We start from the raw sequence: 10,322 nt of genomic DNA on the forward strand, positions 1-10,322 counted from the left end.
GCAGCAGAGTCTGTTTATATTTATTTATGTGCTGTGTTTCCATTTCATTCTCACTTAACAGCCCCAGCTCCTTTTGTCTCTTTTGATCTACCAGACTCCTTCTCACAGCTTGGTACATCAAGAATGTGGTCCAAAGCTACATAATAAATTGCCAACCTTCTAATAATGAAAATAAAAATTGCAGGATGATCAAAACTGTACTCTAACGAGAGCCTTATGCTGCTAGGAACTACTGTTTCAAATTAAAATTGTAAGTCCCTACAGTATTTTGCCAAAATCCACCAAATTCTGGGATCTGACAGAAAACCAGAATATTTAGTTTCAGGTCAAAGACATTGCATGACTTTAGTACAGATACCCCCAATAAGTATCTAAACCTTATTTGTGGATGAATTTTATTATCTGTGTTGCCAGCCACGAGCATTTTCATGAGAAAGCTCTTGAATGCAAGGATTCTCTTTAGCATCACCATTTCCATTCGTTTTCCATTCTATTTTCACCAGACTGGTGAGACATTTCACTTTCAGTGTGACTCAGAATGCCAAGTTCAGAAAAAAAATATCTCCATAGTTACACACCTCTCTGTTGCAATGAAGTGCCAGCTCTCCATGCCCAGCTTTCAAATTGTCAGTGCTGTAACACAGCAAAAATGCTGTGCCTCAGTCACCAGGAGAGATTTAGTTGTTAGCCAGCACTGAAAACTAACAGCAACATTTTCCTCTCTGCAAGGACAGCTGAAAGACCCCATGGAAATGATCTAAAAATCCAGTTGGGAAGGTAAAGGAAAATTTTGTGTAGAGATGCATCCAGTCTGTAATACCAAAAGGAAGGATTCAGCCTGAATTGGTCAAAACCAGGGAAATTCCAGAGGGTCTACATTAGGAAATCAGAGATGTATGGACCATATAAATATGCAAAAATAGAATCTATAAATACAAACTCTCAGTATAAAATGAAACACTCACATTATTTCAAGTTTAACTCTTATGTTTGCAATGTACAGAAATTAAGAAAAAGGTATTAATTAAGAAATAATTACAAATATTCTTTCATTTAACACAGGTACAGCAATATAATGTAAGAGATCTCCACCTTTCTTCAGAAAACATTAGGGGACATCAACACAGGCAATACCATTAGCTAGAAATGCATGGCCTGGGTTAGAGATAAACCCACAAGTGGTTTTTTGTTTGTTATTTAATTCTCATTTCTAGAAATAAGAAATCACTTTGTCACTGTCTCTCATTCTGACTTCTGCTGTTACATTCTAAAGTCACAATCACATCTCACTGTTTGCTTTATAAAGACATGTAGGTTGCACCCAGCCTTCTCCCACGGACTTACAAATCCTCAAAATCCTATAAAAACATAAATTCGCTTGACACAGGTGAGTTCAGGATCTGATGCCCTCTGGGGCCTGTGATAATTTCGGCATCAGTCTGAAGCACCAGCAGCACCAGGTCCAGAGCTCTCCTCCACGCCTCCGTCTTGGCTGCAACGTTATCACAAACCCTTAAACCTGTGACCTGCTCAGGGAAGGGTTCAGAGCCACTCCCGAGCACTCCACCTCTCCTGAACTCTTCCAAAATGTAAGCTGAGGGGGAGCCACAGGCCGCTGCTTTCCGGAGGTGACGATCCACGGAGGCACCCGCTTCCAGCTCCGAGCCGGCCCTCGCAGTGTTCCGCAGGAGCACGGCCAGGTACCGCCTCCAGCCACTCGCCAGCGCCTGGAGCACAATGGGTTTGTACTCTGCCAGCCAGGGACTGGGGAGCTCTCTCACAGCTCTGTCGCTTCCCGGCCGCCCGGGCTGCTCTGCCAGCGCCTGGATGTGACTGAGGCACAAGAGCTCCACCGCACCGCCCCCAGGGAAAACCTTGCCGTCCTTCAGAGCGTGATGGAGCCGATACAGCAAAGTCCAGAACTGGTCCTCGAGGAGCTGCGCCTTGCAAGGCAGGGCAGTGGTGAGCACGGCCGTGAGCAGCGCGATGCCTCCCGCGCTGATCCGCGCCGGCAGCAGCTCGCCCAGATCCACCGCACGCCCATCGCGGCTCTTCCACAGCTCCGCCCAGGCCCCGCTCCCGACGGAGGCAGCGTTCAGCTGGCTCAGGTACGTCACTGCCCGGGCACCGGTGGCTGCCCCGAAGGCACGCAGCACATCCCGAGCCACGCAGCCAACTACCAATATCCTGCTGGCCGTGCACCTCTCCATCAAGTCCTTGCACACGTTTCCTTTGACCAAAACCAGGTTTACTTCAAAGCTCATCAGAATATCCAACGTTCTGCTTAGCCACGCGTCTCCTGCCCATCCCTGTGGACTGGGATGCTCCAAGATGGTCCTTACATTAGGCGGTCTGTTAAACCCTAAGTGTCGGTACCCCTCCGTGAGGTCACCATCCATCAGCAGAACACGGAGGGGTTTGTCTGCAAAGTGTTTGATGACTGAGGCTTGCTCTGGTGACACCAAGGTGACAAAGCCTGGGGAGACACAGGAATAGCTCTCGGGCAGGCCCAGCACACAGCATGTCACAATCTCCGCTGTATTAATCTGGGAATTGCCACTGCCCTCCGCTCTCTCCTGCTGATAGGCAGCAATGCTTTGTAGCAGCTTCACGCTGCTCTGGTTTCCGTGGCTCAGAGCCACTGCCAGGGGTCCTAAACCACAACACCCACACACATCTGCTGGTGGTCCTGAAAGGTGTCCCTGAAAACTTCCCTGCTGACCTGCAGAAGGGCCTTTCCCTAGAGTGCTGAAGTGCCTGCTGTGGGTTAACTTCCGTGTGATACAGCTGGAAGCAGTAACAGCACTTCCAGACAGCGCAGGCGAACTTTTGTCACCCGCTGCCTTGACAAATGAAGCCACTGAACCAAAGCCAGCCAAGGGTGAAACCAGGAGCTTGTTAAAATTACAATCATCTCCTTGATAGGAACAAGAATTTATTGGGATTACTTCTTCTGTTGCAGAAATATCTCTCTGAAAACACAGCAAATCCCAAGGATTTGTAAGAGCACCACGTCCAGCTTGGCCAGTTTTGCTTTCAGAAGCCTTTGGCCTAACTCTGCTAGAACACAGCTCTTTCTTCACATCGTGTGTTGGTATCTGAAGACACTGGACTCTCTCACAGCAGGAGTTCAACCCCTCAGACATCACAGACACTATAGCTGGAACAGGAACGTTCTGCTGGAGGCACTCCATCACAGCACTGCTCCACGCTCCAACCAGGAACAACAGGGTGCTCATCCCCGTCCTAAACTCCTTCTTCTGGGCCTGAATGCTCTCATTGAGAAGCTGCCCAACAGCACTTGTCAAATCCAAACTTTCCAGCAGCCTAACAGCAGAACAAATCAATGTGCTCTCCTTGGTGATTTCATCCACAATGAATTTATGTGATTTCACTGGCCCCAGGAATGTTCTCCCAGTGGATGCCAAGGCTGAGAGTTGCTGGAGTCCAATGTGTCTCCTGGCATTCACATCTCTGAAAGCCATGGCCAGTGGGCAGCATCTGTGAACAGATGACAAATTACTGCCCCATCCTCACAGCACACCAGAGCACAAATCACCAAAAATTAATTTAACAGTGTACCCCTGAACATGGCTTTCTTCCATATAAACCTTTCATCCTGTGTGCTTATTTTGAGAAATCAGTGGGCAGAGTTGCTGAAATGGGGCATTGTTAAAATACCATGGAATTGTTTCTGGCTGGCTGATAGTAAAGAGCTGTTAATTCCCACGATTTCTTACACTTCTGGCATGCAGGCTGTGTGGAACTACCACCTCCTCCTGCCCTAATGTCCGGAATTTCAGTTATTTGCCTGACTTAGGGCAAAAGTTCATTAGAGCAGAATGGGCAAATTACATGCCAAACTCAAGAGCTCTGTGTGGATCCTTCTTGGTAACAACAGTCATGCCATGCTGACTTTAACCTTCAAGTCTGGGAAAACATATTTTATTCCAAATTCTGTTTAGTCCAATTAACATGCATGAATACTTCATTAAGCAAAATAAAAGCAATGCCACTTCTTCGTAACTTACAAACTGCTGAGACTTTAAAGTTTTGACCAACTATTCCTTCTTAGCACATCAAAAAGAAATCTTTCACTCAAAATATCTTCCACACCATGGTCCTGCGGCAGATGCAGATTAAAATAAAGCTCCCTTTTTGAATAACAAAGTATACACAGCAAAAATTGAGAACCCTGAGTCCTTTAACTCTTATGCTCAGATTCACATCACAGAATCACAGAATGGTCTGGGTGGGAAGCGACCTTTAAGATCACCCAGTTTCAACGCCCTGCCATGGGCAGGATCATCTTCCACCAGTCCAGGTTGCTCAGAGCCACATCTGACCTGGCATTCACCACTTCCAGGGATGGGGCATCCACAACTTCTCTGGGCAGCCTGTTCCCGTCTGTCACCCCCTCACAATAAAGATTTCTTCCTAATATCCAATCTAAATCGACTGTCTGTCAGTTTGAACCCATCCTCCCTTGTCCCATCACTATATTCCCTTGTAAATAGTCCTGCCCCATCTTTCCTGTAAATTCCCTTCAGGTACTGGAATTTATTCCCATCTCCCTAAAGGGCCCTTTGCGTAGCTATTCCCAATCCAAAAAGCTTTTTTTTTTTTTTTTCCTCCCCATCCCACACAGCGAAAGTCCGCTTGAATATTATGTCCTACTATCGCTAGGGAGAGGAAGCGCGTCCCGGCCCGCCCGCTCCACACGGCCGGGGGGAAGCCGCCCAGAGCGGACACACCGGAACTGCACTGGCGGCGGCCCGGCCGCTTCCTGCGGCCCGGCGGGTGCCCGGCGGGCCGGTGCGGGTGTCTCACCGGAGGGGCCGCGCTCCCGCCGCTTCCCTGGACACGGAGTTGCCTGGACACGGCCGCCGCTCCCTCAGGCTCCCCGCGGGCGGGCCCGCCCTCGCGCTCCCTCAGCTGTCCCTCACGGGCACGCCGCGCTCTCATTGGCCGGCGCCGTGAGGGGGGGCGGCTTCCCGCGCTCGTTCCGCCCGCTCATTGGCCGGCTGGGCGGCGCGTGCCGGCTGCGCGCGGCGGTGCGGAGCTCCCGTCTCGTCCCGCCCGGTGCCAGCCCGGAGCGGCGTTCCCGGCCGGATGGTGAGCGCGCCCTCCCCGCCGCGGGCTCCCTTCCCACCGCCGCCTTCCCCGAGCCCCTCCGCCCCCTCCCGCCGCAAACCCCCTTCAGGTTCCACCCCTCCCCAGGCCGTCGCTGCTGCCCGGTTACCTCGTACAGCGCACCCCGGAAAGGCCCCCTACTCCAACGGGAAAAACGCGCCCGGAAAACCACCGGGATTCGCAAAACACGTCACCGGCTCTCGGCGTGCCTGGTTCTTCTTGGCACAGCTCACAGACCGCAGCTCAGCGTTCGGCCCCGGCGGCGTTGTCGGAATGGCACCGGCCAGGCCCGGAGGTGGAACCTGAAAGGGATTTATTTGCACGAGTCAGATGTGAAATAAATGGAACAGTAAGACTCCGGGAGCCAGGAAAAGGTCTCGTGTGGCTTCTTCCCAGTGAGGCATATAAAAGTAAAAGTCTGATTCGTGTGTTAATAGCAGCACAGGGAAGTCAGGGGTGAGCCAGACAAATGGCTTTGCAGTCCGGCCTGGGAGGGACAAATCACGTTGGAAAACGAAATTTCATTAACAAATAGAAGAAAATGGAATCTTCTTAGTTGAAAGAGAGATCCCAACCCTAAACACGTTAGCAATTCCGCAGAGGGAAGCCACTGGTCAGCAGTAACTAGGTAACAAATCCCTTGCCTTGTGCTTGTTTTATTTACTTCTATAAAGCCTAGCCACTTGGAGCTAGGGGTGGGAGGGGCTGCCTTTCCTTCCACAATCCTGCGCAAATTGGACTGCAGGACGAAAATCTGTCTGCTGCTGATTTAAAACCAAAACTATACTTGAGGAAGGGTTTTTCCCTGCTGTATGGGTGGGTGGGACACTCTGTCGTGCACTGGCTTACACCAGAGGCAGAAAACGTCTCGGAAGTGTCCTGGATAATGATGCACCAGCCCAGCACAAGCAGATTAGTTCTCCTTATGGGACAGATCGTCTGTTATCTCACTTTCCCACTGGGTGTTGCTGCCTGATCCCACATCTACTCGATGGACAGGCAGCCTGGAGCCACACAGCTCCCTTTACACTTGTTTCCCACAGGAGTGGCTGATTTTGAGTCTTATTTACAGCCAAGACCCTAAGCAGCCACCCTCCTTAGCTGTGAGGATGCTGTACTCATGTTTCACATAAACCTGCAGGAAAGGCAACTGGCAGGAGGTGCAGAGGGTTATGGTCACCTCAGTGAGTCTCCATTTTCAGGCTGTCCACCTGGATTTTTGGCATTATTCCTTGAATTGATAATACTTCAGCTTAAAACAGAAAACAGGAAGGCCAAATCCACATTCCCCAGAAACAAAATCTCTTTTTTTCTTTCTACAGCAACCTAAGGAAATTGACCTAGAGAATCAATGTCTATCATTGGCAGCAAGGAAATGTCTCTCACCTCTACTGTATTACTGTTCTCATTTATAATTAAGTGTATTTGAAATTTTCCCAGGAAGGTGCTGTTTCTTATCTGTTCTCTCCCTTCACTTTCTGAAGGCATCCAACTATAGAAAACCTGGCTTAGGTACAGCCCAGAGGAAGAAAAGTGGCTTGAAACCTGAACTTACAGAAGAGCAAAAGCAGGAGATCAGAGAAGCTTTTGATTTGTTTGACACTGATGGATCTGGAAGCATTGACATAAAAGAACTGAAGGTTCTCAAACTTTTTTTTCTTTTTCCTCTGAGATGAAAATATCTTTGATCTCAAAATTGTAGCTGCATTTTCTGTTTGTCCAACCCTATTTTAAAGCAGTTTTTGGAGTACAAGGAAGAGTAATGGCTTGCTGTCATGACTGAATTTGGGGTGCACTCTGCATGTAATGCATGAAGCAGACAGGCTTCTCTGTGTGGCTGTTTAAATCTGACAGCTTTGAGCTTTAGAGAAACTAAACAGTTTCAGGTTTCATGACTAAGGTGCTTGTTCCTGGGAAGTAGACTTTTGTTGTTCTGGGATGAGTATCAGAGTATCAAATATTTACTTCACCTGAGAACTAAACACAGATTTTGTATGCATTCAAGAAAGTTACAACCATATTTGCATATATGTAATCCAAAAAATACCTGGTTTTTAATTTAAAAAAGAACAAAAAAGAGATCTGAGTTGTGTTTCAGTTACAACTCAGGCAGTGTGTGTGCACTTGCACACATACAGTAGTACAAGGGGAAGATGAATATCAGGTGTCTCCCTGTGATTTTATGTGTTGGATTTTTTTGTAAGCATGAACACTTTACATTTACTTACCTCCTTTACCTTGATTTCTTACATACACTCTGCTCAATTTCTGCATGTGAAACCTCAATTTCTGTAAACTTTAATTTCTGAAATCTCAATTTCTGTAACCTGAAAATTACCTCTGCCTGATATAAACAATGGATTTCCACTACTATATAGGAAAAACAACACCATAAAAAATCAAACCAACACTATTATTGTTCAGCAAGATGAAAGCAGATGGTAGAGGACCCCAAGGTGTTTCCATGGTTGTGACCAGAGTTCTGGACAAGGAAATGAAACAGGCTTTAGCTCAGCTCTTACACCAAAATTCTGGTGGCCTCCTAACAGAATTGGTTTTGCTGTTTTGGCACAGGTTGCAATGCGTGCCTTAGGCTTTGAGCCAAAGAAGGAAGAGATTAAGAAGATGATAGCAGACATTGACAAGGAAGGAAGTGGCACCATCAACTTTGAAGACTTTTTAGCTATGATGACACAAAAAATGGTAGGAACTCTTAGCAGAAGTTCTTGTGGCAGCATAAGAGAAAGGAACATCTCAGTGTCAGGGGCTTTCTGGTTAACATGTGCTTTACTCTTGGTTTAGAGCGAAAAGGATTCAAAAGAAGAAATCCTGAAAGCTTTCAGATTATTTGATGATGATGGCACAGGAAAAATTTCATTCAAAAACTTGAAAAGGGTTGCCAAGGAGCTGGGAGAAAATTTAACAGATGAAGAACTTCAGGTAAATTCTGATTTGCCAGAGCTTTTCTAACAGGCACAGACCATTCCTGTAGCTCCCAGGGATTGGGTGGGAATTTACTCCTATTTCAGAAGGGCTGAGAGATCAGAAATATGAAAAGCAGTCAAATCCATTGTTGTTTTCACTTGATGTGCCTCTGATTTATTGTTGTTTTAATGAGTGGATTGTGTTGTGTTTAGAGTCCAGTGCCTGATGAAATGTACACTGTGTTTTGTAGGAAATGATTGATGAAGCTGATCGAGATGGAGATGGGGAAGTAAGCGAGCAAGAATTTTTGAGAATCATGAAGAAAACTAGCTTATACTAATATTTGTTGCCTTGCTGTACAGCTGGGCCAAAAGATAACCTGGAAAAGGTTTAAAAACTGGGCTTGTGCCTTCTGCATGTTTTCTGCCACATGAACAAAGTCTGAAAGGGCAGATTTTTTGGTTTATTTCTCTTTTTCAACAAAAATCATTGGGGAAGGAGGGCTGCAGTACCCAATACTGCCAAAATGAGATACTGCAGAAGTCAAGGAAGGGTCCCTTCCCCTCTACCATAACAACTTCCCTGATGGCCATTTTGGATAAAAACTGCTGTGTTTTACTATTTAACTAAAAGATACTTCACTTCAGAGTTGAAGATGCCCACTGCTGCTGGGAAAGGCTACTTTGCCTTTTCTAAGGTTACTGATTGAAGGGACAAGCACAGTATTTTTTATTCCTTTGAAGGTTTTTTAGGTTATCTTTTGGTATTTGTCTCCTGTTGTTTATTTCCATGAAAGACTCTAAAATTAATTGTATATTTGTCTGTATTTCTGTATGAAACACTGTTTTCCTATGGCAAGTTGTTTTTGGATTTAATGGAAAGCAAATGTAGATTTGGTTCTTCCTTTGGAGCTCTGTGCTATCCGTAGATGTTCTTGTGTTTAGCTGATCACCTGAAACCAGAATGAAACTTGAATGTAACCTGCTTGGGTGACCAAAGTTTATTGTTTATAACCAGGCAACACCTTGTGCCATTGTTCTTACTCCCCAGACATCCCCAGAGCTTCTGTTATTCCAGGATTTCAGGTACCTAAAAAGTTCAGTTCCATGGTGCAGGAGGGTAAATTTTGTCTTGCTGACAGTTGCACTGCAGAGAGGATTTGCATCTGAAGTGAAAAAGTAGCTCACCATGGACATCTGTGGAGCACTGAATATTTTAAATCCATGCAGTCCAAATCCAGATTTTGCACATCACAGGTTTTGGGGTGTTTTTTTTTTCAGTAGTACCTTCATTTTCTTCATTATTTCTTTCATATACTGTCAATCCAGGACTAATTGGAGAGTCACATTTCCTTCTGAATTCTAGAGCAGTGACACCCAGCCTGCTATGTGATTATGTTGCTCTGCAGGAGGGTTTATCCTGTATAGACAATCAGCTTCAAAACTTTCAAATCCTGAAAAACTTCAGAGGCCTGAGAAGTCCCCTGTTAACATGGTGGCTGTAGATGTAATCTGTAGTACTGCAAGTGTTTTAAAATGTCTTACCTTTGTATAAGTGTGAAATAAAACTGTTTTGCAAGTTAAGAAGTTTTGGTGTTTATTCTCCTTTTTCCTTAACTATTTTAAAGTCTTAAATGGTTCAACAAGCCCATTTTCACTTTCATTTATCTCTTCTTTCTAAGAGAGGAATTCTTAGGTGCAGTAGTCTGTCACGTAATTCCTCTTCCACTCTGCTGACTAAAAGTTTCTAGCACTAACCACATATATTCAGAAAGGGAAATTTGAAGTTCTAGTTGATTATGGGGAATCCCAGAGCCTATTAAGAGTGACTGTACTTTTTTTATGCTGCCACAGGAAGAGATTGATGACTGTGGTTTACCTATGATGCATGTCACTTCTCTCTTCCTGTTCTAATCCCATTATCTGCCCTGAAGGTAGGAAAAAGCCACACAATCATCCCTGCCATGTGTGCTACAATGGTGAAATGTTATTTCTGGCTTGCCCATTAATCTCTGAAGTCTGGAATGTCAAGCAGTGTCTGAATGAGCACAGAACTTGCAAGTGTTAACAAGCATCTCATGGTGCTCTATTTTGCAGGATAGTGAGGGAAATCATCCCCTCTTCAGCCTGGCAGGTGGCTGTAAACCCATCCTTTGCATCCCTTTTGTCCTTATGCTGGCACCTGCAGATTCCCCTCAGGTGGCTGCAATCCAGACACTCATTGTGTGCACCCAGCTGAGATCTGAGATCCTCCCTCTGCACCAT

General features: G+C 46.0%; 2 protein-coding genes across 3 annotated transcripts; one reads left to right on the forward strand and one right to left on the reverse strand.

The window, feature by feature from the left end:
- Positions 1-961: 961 nt before the first annotated feature.
- BBS12 (Bardet-Biedl syndrome 12) lies at positions 962-4,911 on the reverse strand. Its single transcript, XM_064711601.1, has 2 exons — positions 4,831-4,911; positions 962-3,501 (listed from the first exon to the last, which is right to left on the reverse strand). The coding sequence occupies exon 2, from the start codon at positions 3,483-3,485 to the stop codon at positions 1,359-1,361; it is 2,127 nt and encodes a 708-aa protein (XP_064567671.1). The 5' UTR covers positions 3,486-3,501; positions 4,831-4,911; the 3' UTR covers positions 962-1,358.
- Positions 4,912-4,978: 67 nt separating this feature from the next.
- On the forward strand, positions 4,979-9,644 carry LOC135446979 (centrin-2). Of its 2 annotated transcripts, XM_064711603.1 has the most exons (6): positions 5,041-5,115; positions 5,221-5,761; positions 6,618-6,773; positions 7,708-7,836; positions 7,936-8,073; positions 8,309-9,644. In XM_064711603.1, the coding sequence occupies exons 4-6, from the start codon at positions 7,714-7,716 to the stop codon at positions 8,396-8,398; spliced, it is 351 nt and encodes a 116-aa protein (XP_064567673.1). In that variant the 5' UTR covers positions 5,041-5,115; positions 5,221-5,761; positions 6,618-6,773; positions 7,708-7,713; the 3' UTR covers positions 8,399-9,644. The 2 variants fall into 2 exon arrangements, with proteins under 2 accessions (XP_064567672.1, XP_064567673.1); XM_064711602.1 differs by lacking the exon at positions 5,221-5,761 and having other exon boundaries at positions 4,979-5,115.
- Positions 9,645-10,322: the final 678 nt, after the last annotated feature.

This window comes from Zonotrichia leucophrys, chromosome 4, assembly GCF_028769735.1.
Source record: "Zonotrichia leucophrys gambelii isolate GWCS_2022_RI chromosome 4, RI_Zleu_2.0, whole genome shotgun sequence".
NCBI lineage: Eukaryota > Metazoa > Chordata > Aves > Passeriformes > Passerellidae > Zonotrichia > Zonotrichia leucophrys.